This window comes from Misgurnus anguillicaudatus, chromosome 5 (genome assembly GCF_027580225.2).
Source record: "Misgurnus anguillicaudatus chromosome 5, ASM2758022v2, whole genome shotgun sequence".
In the NCBI taxonomy this organism is placed as follows: Eukaryota; Metazoa; Chordata; class Actinopteri; order Cypriniformes; family Cobitidae; genus Misgurnus; species Misgurnus anguillicaudatus.
Genome location: NC_073341.2, coordinates 23,902,475 through 23,918,546, shown reverse-complemented (window position 1 = coordinate 23,918,546; position 16,072 = coordinate 23,902,475). Strand labels below are relative to the sequence as shown.

Here is a 16,072-nt window from a genome sequence, read left to right as displayed (position 1 = left end):
AAGGGATTAAATTCCTACCCAGAGATGTTATCACAACGTTTAATTAAACAGACAAATCCTCAACACCATTTCACTCAGCAGGTCAGCACAGCCAGCATCTATTGGTCACTTTCCCTCTTAGCTTACCTCTTCGTTACTTGATTTATGACGGCAGCCTAATACACTATACCTTACATAAATACTTTTGTAATACTTATGTATATGTACATTGCACAAGTATGTATTGTTATGGCAGGAATAAGCCCCAAAAGTGTGATCAGGATCCAACGCGATCAGGCTTTTTACACGATAACAACTGACTGTCATGTCCTGCTTATTACACTGCTATTTACCTCGTAAGTAAGAAACATAAGATATTGATTTGAAATATTTTATGAGCTAATTTTTAACGAATGCTGACCTTCATGAGGAAGGTTTTAGGTTGAGGGCCAATTGGTAAATAATGTCACCAAGTGAGGGCTGGATAACGTTTTCAAACCTTGGAGATTAGTGTTAATATTAACTAAACAAACTACAAATTAATTAGCGTGAAAACTAGAAAAACACAGATCTGTAAACACTTAATTTCATATCTCTAAATTTCATAATAAACATACTGTTCAATAAAACATGTACGCAGATTTACATCTGTAAAAACCCACAGGTCTTAGTTTGAAAAAACCTTATCCTCTATGTATTTCCAAAATCAAATTCATAAATCATGATCTTTGGAATATACAGTAGTTGTAATGAGAACAGTCATTTAGCAAAGAAAATTCTAGATTTGTAAAGTATTACAGTACCTAGTACAGTTTGAAGTCATTAAACACAGCCGTCCCGCCTATTTACTCATTTTCGGATATCCGCGAGAGATGCGTGATGACGCGCGGCCAAGATGGCGACGGCAGCCAGCGCCTACTTTAAGCTTCAAAAACGATCTTCAGAAACCAATGGGTGACGTCACGGACACAACGTCCGTCTATGGTCCTGACCTAAAGGCAGAAACTGATTCATGGCTGTTTCATACACAGTTCGCGGCGCAAGCGTAGCGCGACAGTCGCTTTTCTCGGCTCTTGCCGCAAAGAGCCCAGAGACGAAAATTGGGGTGCATGAGGGCCACGTGAGGTCCATCTAGGTCCATCTGTGAAACTGTCCGCATTTTGCTGCTTTCCGCATGTCACTTATTTAAAGCAACAACAAAAAAATGAGTTTTTACCTTAAAATAACATTTCCAAAAAAGTTTCAGTCGTTCATCCACTCGAAACAAGGTGAATGGCACTTTCAAATTTGCTTTGCAGCCCTCTATCGGCCAAAACCGCACTAAAGAAGTTTCCAACTGTAGGGTCGCGGTCCTGTAGTTCGAGTGAAAAAAACTACAAAAACTTGCTTTATGGCAAGTTACAATCCAATCAGAGCCAGCTTTGCTGCAGTAGGCTAAATTTTTTACGACAGTGGTAATGGACAATTCCGCATCCAACCTGTAGGGGGAGCAACAAGCAAAAACTCTTTAGTGTTGATTTAAACAAGACTTATGCGACTGCCATGTCCTGCTTGAAAAGTTTTTTTTTAAAATATGAATTTAAAGGCGGAGTCCACGATGTTTGAAAAACGCGTTGGAAAAGGAGACGGACCGACTACCAAAACACACATATAGACAATAAGCAGTAAGGAGCGTGTCTACTAAACGACATCCTTGCCGGGGTGCGTATGTGTGGGGCGGGTCTATCAACAGAAGGTCCAGATTCTATTGGGGTAGGGGCGTGTTTGTTTAGGTGATTTCAAATATCAACATTGGCTTTCAAACATCGTGGACTCCCCCTTTAATAATAAATCATCAGGCCGTATGAATCGAACATTCCAACGAGCAGTATAATCAAATAATTGATACCACGGCCCTGCTGTATTCTGATTGGCTGAGAAATGTTCCATAGGTGTCAAATATCTTAGAAATAGGCACCAGAGCAATGTTAAACGTGGTATAAGTGGAATAATTGACTCCAGTCCTTGAATTATTTGAAAATAATGCACACCCGCGGTGCAATGACACTCCGCTTTGCATCATGCCGCATTGCCACCTTGGGTGTGCATTATTTTCTTATAATTCAATGACCCGTCATCATTTATTCCTTACATAATTTAATATTATTACTTATTATACAAAAGTTCATTCTGTTCTTGAATCTAAGTGGCTTTTCCAGCCGTGCTATATTTGACCAGCATCAACATACTGTACAGCAAAGAATTCATACTGACAAGAACTCAATAAAACGAACCATTGCAACACTAGCGCCCAGCAGCTTATTTCAGCAGGTTGCATTGAAGTTATAAAGCATTTCCTTTGTTGCTGAATGATGTTGTCTGCACCTGCACAGCTTGAGGACAAACTAATCGCTCCCGTTTTCCACCATAGAGGAGGAAACCTCCACATCCTGTGTTATTGTTCTTTAATGCTTTCAAATGTGGCACTCTTAATTCATCATTAAATCGTGTGGCATCATAACAATTTTTGACCAAAGTTATCTGGACTGTAGGCTGACCTGGGCTTTCCATTTACATTATCCAGTTTAGGAATTGTTCTTGGAAAGTGCTGCTTCCTGAGGGCAGTGCGTTTGATCAACAGAAGTGGGAAATCATAAGAAACTCACACTGCAGCATGTTTTTGGTGACACTTGGCCTGTTGTAGCTCTGAGAATCCGGTTCCTGGTGTTCTTGATTCTGTGCCTGATACAGATTGGATGTGAGATCATAGTAATTGTACAAATGAAGTGGATTCAAAGGAAATTTTTCTAATACTTGAAATCCATTTAATAGGCATACAAATGATGTGCAATCAACTTCAGAGAAGGGGCAGTGATAGTCTGGGCAATAATTCTGTTTGACCTCATATCACGGTCTGGATTTACTTCTGTTGAACATTTCTGATCTTATGTATAAAATGTAACTTGGTGTATCGTTACACCCCTAGTATACAGTATACAGTAGAGTTACGTTAGCAGCACAGAAGGTCATGGGTTTAAACCCAAGAAACAGTGCTAAAATATGTATACCTTGTAATGCACTGGACGTCGGTTTGGATAAAAACATCTGCCAAATGCATGAATGTAAATGTTAAAGGCAGAGACAATTTTGTGGTGTGGATTCTGCTTTATAACTCCTCCCTTTGTTTTCTAAGATGACCTCAAATGAAAGTCAGTGCTCATTTACTTATTTATACGGTGTGTAGATTTGACATACAACTTTGTTTGAATTGTGTACTGTAAACACAAAGACAGGCAGGAAAAGGGAAGTGTCCTATTGTCAAAGTGAGAACTTGTAGTCTTGTTCATTGCCCTTGAAGGGAAGCATGCCCTTTGATGGTCTCTCTATTCCTCATATGTTAATATGTTAACGTCAGTAGTTTCTCATTTCTACAAACTTTAGCCAACACTCTTGTAGAGCATTTGAAAGTGGCCGTTTCACTCTTTATGCAGCTTAATTTGCATAAAGATGTTCCTTGTTTGAAAAACATGTGGACGTTTGTACGGTTGTAATCTGTAAAACTAACATTTGTAATGTAATATTGCTAACTAATTGTTATTGAATTAATATACAGTATATAAATAAGAATCGAATTTCCAAATTGGTTTCAAAACCCAGCCCTACTAAAAAGGTATTTGAAATTATAAATTAATGTTGATTTATTGTGTAATCGACACTGTTGACTTTTACGAAGTTTGTAACCTGTACAAACCAGCTGTACCACCGATGCAAACACGCAGTTTGTAAAACCAGTTCCATATTGTTGTGCATGACTGGAAGGTAAACATGTTGAGTTTGCTTGCAGTTACTTTAAATAGTATCAGGCTTTATTGTAAAGTGGCTCTAGAAATGCACCTTAATTATTTGCACATTATTGCCACACTTAAAAAAGTATACCATGGCATTGGGTAACAAAAGAGTTAATCGAGTTTGTTTTAAAGAATTATGATGAAATGCATTTTTTGGGCAAAACTTTAAATCAACCTAAAAGTAAAGTAAAAACTAATTTATCCACACTTTCGGTTTGGCAGGCTTATTTGTCCTTAGTTAATATGATAAACTACACCTGTGTTACTCTACTAGGACACCTGTGTAAATAGGGGGAGAAATGACTTCATACTTCAGCTAAAAATGACCTTTGCTGCATCCACATCTAATGACCTAGAAACAATTCTAGTAGGCTTTAGTGGAAACCACACCAGTATATATTGAGTACAATGCTGACAGTATTCTACAATTGTATTGTAAATTAAATTTAAATGAAAAATATAGCTGCAAGCAGCAATTGCGGGGTCAAGCACCTTCAGCGCAATGAGCACCCAAAGCACAGCAAAAACCACACGACGCAGCAAATGCGCAAAGCGCAGAAAGCGCGCAATACAGAGCCCGAACCCGAAGCAAAGCAAATGCTGAGCAGAACCACTGCAGTGCGGAGCAACAACAGAAAAGATTTCAAAAATATAACACGTGTGGAAAACCAGACAGGCCGAGAAGAACGTGTTAAAGGGAACACAAAAGGAAATCTCAATAAGTGAAAGTAAGAGCTGGGATTTGAACCCATGACCTCATGTTCCCAAAGCACAGCACTAACCACATGCGCCACTGAGTAAACGATTAAACCACTGAGTTGGTGTGTCCAAGCTATAGAATACAGCTTTCCAGCTATAAACATTGATATCCAGCAATTACCAAAAGTGTAGAAATGACAACAGAGAGCACAAATAACTGAAATACAATGTATAGTATGAAAATCACATACTAAGTGAGAAAAAAAGTTAAGACAAAAAACCACTGCACATGGGATTTGAACCCATGAACTCAGGTTCTCAAAGCACAGCACTATGGGTGGGCGCCACTGAGGAATCATGGGTTGAAAGGCTGTGGAAAAGAGGCTTCAAAACTGCAAACATTGACATGCCAATCACTGAAAGGGCAAAAATAACACAACAAAGCAAAAATAAACAGAAATACAAAGTGTAGGGCAATCAGATAACTTAAATGGCACTGAATTTGTAAAGAACATTTTGTACAATAATGAACAACATGGGCAAATTTTGTCAGATTCTTTTTAATATGACAAAGGGACAGCATGACAGGCACGTTCCGCTTTACAGAGGTATTTCTCAAGAATTTGACATTCAGCAGAAAAATCTGTTCAGTCACGTCTGTGCGGATTGCTCCAAACATTATACAAGCAGAACCTGGCATAAAATAAACAAAATTTGTAAAAAGAGTAGCGAAAAAATCATTTACCATATGCCTTACAATAACACATGAACAGAATGATGGAAAATGACAAACAAGGTATTGTTGCGATCGGCAAAAACCAGTAAATAAAATTTCACAAAGAAAATGTATATCAGACAAAGTATTCTGAAGATATAAGCAGTTCTATAAGAACTGTTATAGTTTATAACCCCTAGGTGGCGCTGTACTCTGACTTCCCAGGTACCTTTAGGAAATCATGCCGAAGCTCCCTGACTATTTTTGCACGAATATGTCCAATAGTTCAAAAGATATAACAATTTATGATCAATTTCAAAATGGCAGACAGGTGGTGTGGTCAAACCCGACATAATACATATCGACAGATTCGGCATGAGCCAAGGAATCCGTAAACACCAACATCATAATTTTCAGACAAACAATTCAGTAGTTATGGGCAAAAAAAGCAATTTTTCATATCTCATGACCCATAGGTGGCGCTGTCACCAAATTTTGCATGAACCCCAAGTTCATGGTCCACATGAAGTGTACCAAATTTCATTTCAATTGATCAAAGAATGACCGAGATACAGCTTCAGAACCATTTTTGCGTCAACCTCGTTAAGTTTGCGCATTTATTACTTTTGAACAAAGATAAATATCAAAATTCTGTTGGGTCATTTCTGTGCGGCTCACTCCAAAGTTCACCTGTGCCAAATTTCATAACAATTTAACCAAATTTGAAGGAGGAGTAGCGAATAAACGGAATACTGTACATTTCAAAATGGCCGCTACTGTAATGGGTGGAGTTTTCATGTAAGGTATTAAAAACAATAAGCATGAGGAGAGCAATCACGTGTACTAAGTAGAATTTTCATGGATCAAGCGGATCAGCAGTTATAACCATTTGAACTTTGAATTTTTGCACTGCTGGTGGCGCTATAGAGTTAGTACTAGAGACCCCATTTTTGGTCACGTGACTTTTTAAGACCACCACTACAACTGTGCCAAATTTCATCATTTTCCTATGTACGGTTCATAGGGCTGCCATAGACGCCTATGGCTAAGAAGAAGAAGAAACAGCAGAATAATAATAATACTGACAATTCCAATAGGTGTCTCAGCACCTTCGGTGCTTGACCCCTAAATATATTTTGTATGAAAAAACTTTGTCAGTTACTTCTACAAATGAAATTTTTTTCAACAAACAAACCCCATCCGTACAGGATTGTGGGACATGGGGCGGTGAAGGATGCAGATGCTGCCATCAAATTAGATAATGTAATCTCAGTTAACATTAATGTGTGGCAGTAATCTACCTCTGTATAGACCAAAGGTTTTAGATATAATATGATTGAGCACTGCTATTACTATGATTAGGGCAAAATACAACGCTCAATATGGCCAATTTTGCAAAGGAAGTCCTGCCTTCCGGTTTAAAGAACCAATCATCATTCAATAAAAACTTTTTTAGCCCTATTTGAGCTTAAAGGGTCACCCAAAAATGAAAATAATGCCATTTAATGACTCGCCCTCATGTCGTTCCAAACTTGTAAGACCTCCATTCATCTTCGGAACACAGTTTAAGATGTTTTATATTTAGTCCGAGAGCTTGTTGACCCTTCATTGTAAATCTATGTACGGTATACTGTCCATGTTCAGAAAGGTAATAAAAACATAATCAAAGTAGTCCATGTGACATCAGTGAGTCAGTTAGAATGTGTTGAAGCATCGAAAATACATTTTGGTCCAAAAATAACAAAAATTACGACTTTATTCAGCATTGTCTGTTGTGAAGCACATGCGTGAGATTAAAGTCACGTGACGGCAGTGACTCGGATGACGTGTTATCCTCAGACATGTTTGTGAAGTATTTTTTGTCAAACTTACAGTGTGCGTCTCCCTCAGACTGTAAACAAAGACTGGGCGCAGAAAACACAAACAATAAAATACTGCTAGGGTGCACCAGATAACACGTCAGCCACGTCGTACGTCATCCTGCAGTCACGCGGAAGAGAAGACAATGTTGAATAAAGTCGTATTTTTTTGTTATTTTTGGACCAAAATGTATTTTTGATGCTTCAACACATTCTAACTGACCCACTGATGTCACATGGACTACTTTAATGATGCTTTTATTACCTTTCTGGACATGGACAGTAAACCGTACGTAGATTTTCAATGAAGGGTTAACAAGCTCTCGGACTAAATCTAAAACATCTTAAACTGTGTTCCGAAGATGAACGGAGGTCTTCTGAGTTTGGAACGACATGAGGGTGAGTCATTAATGACATTATTTTCATTTTTGGGTGAAATATCCCTTTAAGAAACAGAACTTATGTTGTAGTTGATGTAAGGTTTAATTGTTGGTCAGAAATTTGTTAAATTGTGATTTTAACACGTGATTTTAGAAATATCTGTCTTTGCCCATTTAAGTAGATAGGACTAAAATAACTGCCCGGAAAAGTTTCAAGTGTCGTGACTTTCCTAAAGGGACAGAGAAAAGAAAAATAGTTCTGGCAAAAAGTTTACTATCATTTGTTTGCGGATGACACTGGGTTAGATGATTTGTATATCTAATGTAATGGCGTTAGTTTATTAAGTTTGGATTCATTGTTTAAATAATTTTGAAACAGTGGCTACGCATTAGCTGGATCTTACAACAGTGAGCTAAGAGCTGCCAAATGTGTTTTTTAACATCACTATATAAATTCTCTATTAATCCTGAAGGTTAAGTGTCTGTCTATCTTTACATATTTGTGTAACGATAGGTTTTTCCTTGAAATAGTGTTTCTGTCTGTTTATTTTTCTGATTTCTAAATGGAAGTGCTGTTTACATTGCCATTGAACTGTTTTGACCTTTTTGCCAAGGACCGCAGGATATTGCATTAATGAGTAAAGCACATTTTCTTCCTGCACTGACATGAAAAGATCAGGAAAATCAATCTGAACGTCAGGAGATGAGCGAGTCACACCAAATGTCAGCTCTTTGTCACCTTCTCCATCCCTCAGAAATAAACATTTAGAAAAAAAGGCCATCATCTCATCATCTTCTTCTCGAGCCCCGACGGGTTTTGTCCTCGGGGTTCCTGCTGTCAAGATCTGCGTCTGTGGATAGTGACTAGATTGATCATGTCTATTAACGTGATAATGCGCAAACACAACCTGCGCTTGGGTATTTGTGTTTACAAGGACATTTATGAATCATTACATGGCACCATTCTTCTTTAATTTATCTAAATAAGGTGTCTGAACAGGTTTATGAATAAAGGCCTCCTGTACCACTTCATCAATATTACAGTTTTAATAAGATCATTATGGTAGTGATGCATTAAGTTCATTTTGTCATTTGGCATTGTAATAATTCACAAAGGAAAAGGCCACACCGTTTCATTCTCCGAGAGTCTTAATTAGGTGCCCAGTGACCCTTTAATTTCCAAGCAAAGTCAAAGTCGAGGCACTTTTCTTCTCTGTACACTGGCCGGTACTCGGCTTTGTCCTGCTTAATTGGACACAGAGCTGCGCTCTTCTGCTGTAATAGGACATAATAGCTGCTCCTTTGCTTTTTTTGTATTTGCATGCACTTTTAAATAAGATTAGTTTCAGAATCTTATATGAGGGTTTTGCTGAGCGCTTAGTATGGGAATATCCCAGTTTGTTTTATTTGGCTTTTTTGTAATCTTTACATCTCTGAGCACAAGATGGCAGTGTGACTCTTTAGAAAATCATTCAACAGACCCTTGGTAGACTTGGTTCAAGCGATATCCAGATTTCCTGATTCTCAAATACATTGTGGATTTTTTAGCACGGTTTCATTGAATGGGAATAAAGGTTACTATGGAGACAGCATCTCTGAATCAAATGAAATTCTCTGTTGTTGTCTTGGTTTCACAAAGCAGCTGTAAAACGCAGCTGGAGGTTTGGGCTAAATTTAAAAGTAATTTAGTCAATGGTATCTGGAAGAATTATATAATTATATAGAATCAAAACGTGACACCACTACTATAAAAATCAAGTGTTAATAAAAATTTAAGGTGTTATCCAACCCAAAAATAAGTTATGTTTGTGGCAAATCCATTAGTTATTGCTTAAATTGCTTTTTTAAGTGAACTGTCCATAATGTCTTCTGACCCTGGCTCGATAAAGGTTTTTTTTCCTTGTCTTTTAGGATTTTTTAAACAATCTTGGTTCTTCTGAGCTGGATGAAGATGACCTGATGTTAGATCTTGACCTCTCTGACGACCAGCGACCTCACCATGGTATGTTTTTCTAGACCAGCGCTGCCCTTTCCTCACCTCACGCCCTCAAACATGCATTATGACATTTGTCTCTCATTCATATTCATGCCATTAAGCCTCTGAAAATCGTGTTGTAGTAATTACACATTCTTGTAATGGCTTGAAGGAATGATTTTCGCTGTAGATTAAAAAGACGAGACCTACTTTCCTGCTCTTTAGCGTGTAGAGGTCTCAGACAGCCTTTTAGATTTTAATACCTTGTAAAATATTACACCGTAATATTATGCACACATACAATTGTGCAGATCAGACTTATAATGTAGTCATCTTAATTTTCCGAATGTTCAGTTGTTTCAGAAGTTACATCAGCTTATACAGCACAGCACGTTAATGTGCACCAAAGGCGACGCCTGTAGATGGATAAACACTGCGGATGTCATTGCTGATATTTGCTCAAGCACGTTCATTGCATGAGAAGTGAATATCGTAGTGCCTTTGCGTTTATTCAACAATTTTAACACGTATGTCCCCTGGAGCAAGTTGTTCTCATCCGCTTTTGCTTTGGATTCTAATGATGGACATCAGGAAGAGTTTCCCGGACATGACTTAAGCATAGTCCCAGACCAAAATGCCTGTTTAAGCTGTCTTAACTGACATATCTTAAAACATATGTGTGATTATTGTCTCAAGATGCACATCAGTAATGCTTATGTAAGGCATGTTTGTAATAACTACTTAAATGTCCTAATATAACCAAGGCTCAGTATTGGCTCAATCTAAAGCTCTCAGAGGAAGTATCACCAATAGGCTTTATGCCCAGCTGCACTACTTCCTGAACTTCAGCCAGCTCCTTGTTTCCTGTCTGCCATTATTGGACAAACAGACTAATCCAGGTGTGTCTGATTATTGTTGTTGTGACTACTGAGGTCAGGCACACCTGGATTAATCAGTTTGTCCAATAATGGCAGACAGGAAACAAGGAGCTGGCTGAAGTTCAGGAAGTAGTGCAGCTGGGCATAAAGCCTATTGACCTGACTCCAGGCTAAAAATGTGTATTGGAAGAGTAGTATTCAAAAATGTGTTTAAAATCAAACAGTAATTTATTTGTAGCATGACCGAAGATGAATTGGTAAAATTCGGTTTGGATTTTAATGTTTAATGTTTTAATTCTCTTTTCCAATAATTCACCTGGCAAAGCAAAATGTCTTTGGCACCAACCATGTTAATGCTCACTAAAAGGTTTAGGTTTCTTTATTGACTTTGCATAGTTTTGATAATGGTTTGAGAATGGGGGCATGTTCCGAACAGTTTTAACCAAAATATAATAGAGCTGATTGGAGACCCAGCTTTTGACCCCAAGAACAAAAAATATGGAAGTTTGTTTTCTTTCCCCTTTTAAAAAGCAAATATGCTGCCCTAACCATGTTTTCGCTACTGTCCGAAACCATGTCATAACAGACCAGTGACCTATTTTTAGGTTATGACCTGCCAGTTGAGAAGTACTGCCCTCTAGGACCTTAAAAACAAATGAAAAGGGAATGTGAATTTTTAGTAAGGATTATATTTAAATATAAATGCGGTAATGACTCTTTCATGTACTGTTATTTTATATCAGAATTTGACTTTGTAACCAAAGCATTTCAGTACATTAACAATACTGCCATTTTTGGGTATACTTTACGCTTCTTTCAAAGGATAAGACAGAACCGAAAACATGACATGTATGCACAAAGCTGGTATTGTTAAGGTGACTGTGGTTTGGTCACCTGTGGTTTGTTTATTCACACAGTGTCACGGGAGGACTCCAGTCAATCCCTTGCATCATGCCTAAACCTGCTCAACTCACCACTGGATGCCCCCATGGAGCGGACCCCAGGAAAAGAGCCCAGAGAGCCCTCCCACAGGTATTTTGCCTTTCCTAAACTTTTCTTTGAACTTTTCAGTTTCACAGACACATTGCGACATTCATGCCGATAAACACAATGGCATTGAAGACTACAATCTGCATTACTTAACTATGCTGCTGTATTAATGAGTGGAGGATTTAATAATACGTTTTTTTCCCATTCAGACTAGTGGGAAAGGTTTGAATCATATTCCCACCAAAAAAAAAAAAGAAAACTAAAACATGTTTATGTTCCAGAAATGTGTTTTAATTATTGTACATAACAAATAGTTATTTTAGGTTTTTAATTGGCAATAAAGCTGGAAATTATATTTCTATAAAGTAATAGCATTTTGGCTATAAATTAATTGCTAGTAATTGTTTAGTGATTTGTTTTCAACACAAATTCTAATGCTGCGTTTACACCAGCCGTGGTAGAGGTGTGAAGCACAAGTGATTTCAATGTTATGTCAATGTGAAGACGCGTGGACGCACGTCTGGAGGTCTCGCGTTGCTAATGAGGCGTTTGGCACAGAAGATGCGATTCCACCTCATTCGCAGGTGCTTTTTGTGCATTTTGCGTTTGATGCCAATTTGCGGCTGACGCCAGAGTTGAAAATGTGAACTTTGGCGGAATTTCGTGCCATGTTAACCAGGCAGGAGCCTGGTTGCTGCTGTGGAGGCAGCCCCGTCATCTTGCAAACAGACAACCGCATAGCACTTGCCCCTCCCACAAGCAGCGGATTTTGCCTCAGACCCGCGTCACACGCTTGCTTTTTCCGCGCGTCTACTTCGCTCTACACGCGCGAATGCATTTAAACTGTTCAAGCGGCAAACTCAGACGCGATTTTGTCGCCTGAAACGTGGTTGATGTATACGCAGCATAAGTCTCAGTGTACCATATTTATTGTTGAGCTCTGGCATAAAGAGAAACATTAATGTAGTCATTTCAATAATAGGAAAAAGTGAATCAAACCTACAATGTAGGTACGTTTCAAATATCATATTTGTTTTAAACCCACTCAATTATAAGAAATATGTTTATTTTCATGTTTAATTCTTTGTTGTTATTAGATTTTTGTTATAAATGAGTTCTCTGTCATGTTTAGTAGGGCTGTGCGATTCAAATCTAATATTTAATTGTGATTTTTCTACGTGAAATTGCGATTCGATTTGTGATTAACTTTAATGTGCATCTGTCTTTCTAAATGGTTAGATCTCACTGATACTGCTTATGGGTCTGGTGATTTAACTGTATTCTTATATGTTTTCTATATATATTTTTATGAAAGTAAGGAAACAAAAATAAAATTATTTAGAATATAAATAACACTTTATTTTATGAAATGTCATGGTATTTAGGTTGGACTAACAGTATTTAAATAAGTGGGTGTATTATAGCTGCGACTTTCATAAAAAGTAAAAATATTTAAATGTGGAAATATTTTTTAAACAAATAACTGGACTTCATATTTATCAAAATATTAAATACAAATGAGTAGAAAATGCGTTCAATGTCATTTCATTCAAGTGAAATTAGCAAACCAGTTAAATGGAATTTAAGTTTGTTTAAAATAAGGAGCCAGGCTTGTAAGCGTTGTTATGCTGCGCATGTGCATCAAGTTTAAACGCATTGTCCATTTTGGGAGACACAGGTGTGAAGTCTTGGGATGTGGAGACAAGCGCAAGTATATAACAAGCATTGAGAGACACAGGCTGCACGCGTGCTTTAAGTTAAAACCCCTTGTCAGTTTAGGAGAAGTGCTGTTTTTGTTAATGTGCTTCTTACGGAGACAGCACAGCTCTCACTCAATTGGTTAGACTGTCACAAAGCCTCGTTGCATATTTCTCACATTGCATCCTTACGTGATTTTCTAATCGCAACGTTTCACATCGCGATTGCGGTTCGATTTCCATTTATGGCCCAGCACTAATGTTTAGCATTGTTGAGTAACTTTACATGCCAGTAGTTTCTTCACAAAGGCTCCATTGTAGTGGTCCTAAGTTCAGATCTTTTATGATAACAAGGTCATGAATCTTGCTTGCTTTATGAATCTGCCAGTATAGATAATTGCATTACAATAGATTCATGATCTTTTGCTTCAGTGTATGCAAGATATTAACATCAGGGGTTGAACATCTTATGCATGCATGGCAACTTTTGGCACATAAAGTGGTAACCGAAATGTTAAAATTTCTAGCAATAATCCATCCTGTTCCTCACAGAGCCTGTTTTTATTTGTTACGTGCGATCTCGGGAAATCGACCACTGCACAGAGCTGAACAGTTAGGGGCCATTTGGTTTGGTCTGCTTTTCTACATGCACTTCAGTTTAAGCCCACTTTTTTTACCTAAAAAAAACTTTTTTTGCATTTTGTACATTATTTACACTCTAAATGCAGCAAAAACTCTGGAAGTTATTTTTATTTTCATTAAAGGTCACGCTCTTTCTGATCCCATTTTTAGTTAGTGTGTAATGTTGCTATAATAGCATAAATAATACCTATAAAATGATAAAGCTCAAAGTTCACTGCCAGGCGATATATTTTCTTTAACAGAATCGCCTTTCAAAGCCTACAGCGAACTGCCGGTTTGAACTACAGCCCTCTACTTCCTGCTTTAATGACATCACTAGAACAGTTTTTTGACTAAACTCCGCCCACAGGAATACGTCAGTCGACAGCTAAGCTAACGGCAAGCTAAGCTGCTATCGTATCACAACACACTAAACAAACTACACAATCAGAACTCGATACGTATTTCTGAAGGAGGGACTTCACCTAACAAGGAAGACATCAGCCTGTTTTGAGGACAGTAAAAACAGCGCTATACAGAAGTCAATTGTGTGAAAAATACAGCGTTTTTTTACACGTGAAGCATGAACACATGTTATATTGCGCACTGTAAACACAATCAAAGCTTCAAAAACACAGAACGAACGGGACCTTTAAAAGATGTGCTGTGGAAGTGAAAAAATTACTGGAATGAAGAAATGTAACAATAAGATGATACAAGACATGTAGAATCACACATCAACACATTTATCTGAAAGACTTGACTTATTTTAGGTAAATTAAATAAATGTTATTGTCAAAGTAAATGTTGTTGTTGGGTACATGTAGGCCCAGTTATCTTCTCTACACTGAGGTAAAATCTAAAATTTCTATTACTATGAATAGGGGAGAGTGCAGTGGTCATTGTTGCCACTCTGGCGACTGAAGTCCCGCCTTCGGGGGCGTGTACAGAAAAGAAACGCCAGGCGAATGCAAACTGTGGATACTTGCCAGCGTTTTTTCAGCTGGGTGCTTTGGTTGCTGTGATACTTTTGTTTTGTTTATCAGCCACTGTACGATGGGCACGTTGTCGTGGTATTTATCCCACCCCTCCTCAACTGTGATTTGGATGGCTGAGTGAAAAGTGACAAGCTGACCCTTTCACCAAAAGCGTTTTCGGAGTGCTCAGTGCTAGATATGGGAAAAAGGCAGAGGCACCGGCGCTCAATGCAAACCAAACCCGCCAGTGCTTCCATTGGAAACAGCTGTTTGAATTTAAGAAACAAATGTTTTGGTACAGTTGATGACTGAAATACCTGCCGGGCGGCACAGTGGCTTGGTGGGTAGCACTGTTGCCTTACAGCAAGAAGGTCCCCGGTTTGAGCACCGGGTAGGTCAGATGATCTTTCTGTGTGGACTTTGCTTGTTCTCCCTGTGTCAGTGTGAGTTTACTCCGGGTACTCCAGTTTCCTCCCACAGGCCAAAAACATGCAAGGAGAGGCCAAATTCTCCCAACCTGTGTATTAACTTATCTGAATCAACTTGTGTATGAATTAACCAGTTCTCACCATGAATATAGCGCTAGATGCTGGAATAAAGAAAGAAAATAATACCTGCCCTGAGGTGTCACAAATCTGGCCCCCCCTATAGTGGGCTCGGCCTTCTTAAAGGGACTTAGGGTCACATTTATGAACAGACCAGATTTAAATTCAAGGATGCAAGTAAACTTTTGCACTCTAAACAAATTGGCTTGCCAAAAAATAACCATGATGGTGTTGACATGATTATTTTAATTTATGTTCTCATTGGATAGACGTCATACTTCCTTCAGTGCTTTTAGCTGTTTCCCAATCTATCAAACTTTCTCTAATGTGTCTACATGAGCTTTGACTGTGCAGGCAGTTTGTATGATTTGATAATGTCCTCTCACAAGCTCAAACTGAAACTCTGCGCTGACTGGCAGTGTCATCCTTTGCATAATGACAGCAGAGTCATTTCAAACCAGCTGAATCCCATGTGGACACGGTGCAAATTATATTACCATGGAAATTAGCCTAGAAAATTGAATATATTTTCTGACCTTATAATTATTTGTACGATTTTTAGAGCATACCCCAAAATAGACTTGCAGAATGTATGATTTGGTTTGCTAAGGTTCTGCACATGTTAACTCTGTGCAATAAATGATTTAATGTTGCCGTTTATGTGCACAAACAGAAGGTTTAAAGTTTGAAAGCAACACAGAGCAATATTGACTTGTAAAAAAGGTTATGAGAATTAGATTGCCAAAGTAAAAGTATATTAGGATATGACATTTTATCATATAGCTGAGCTGCCCAATGCCTCATAAAAGCTGTGCTGCTTCCAGAACACGTATTTTCACTATGTCAGCAGGTAGTGATTGAATGACCTTGTCTTGATATCTTTGACATAGTTTTGAATGAGATTTCTAACCGAGTAGCCTCAAGTTTTTT

General features: G+C 38.1%; 1 protein-coding gene across 2 annotated transcripts in view; it reads left to right on the top strand.

Moving 5' to 3' along the window:
* Positions 1-16,072, top strand: part of ccser1 (coiled-coil serine-rich protein 1) — a 108,214-nt gene that overhangs the window by 7,001 nt on the left and 85,141 nt on the right. For both annotated transcript variants that reach the window (XM_055167906.2, XM_055167907.2), the window contains exons 4-5: positions 9,371-9,461; positions 11,230-11,344. In XM_055167906.2, coding sequence (XP_055023881.2) covers positions 9,371-9,461; positions 11,230-11,344 — 206 coding nt within the window. The remainder of the gene's footprint in view (positions 1-9,370; positions 9,462-11,229; positions 11,345-16,072) is intronic.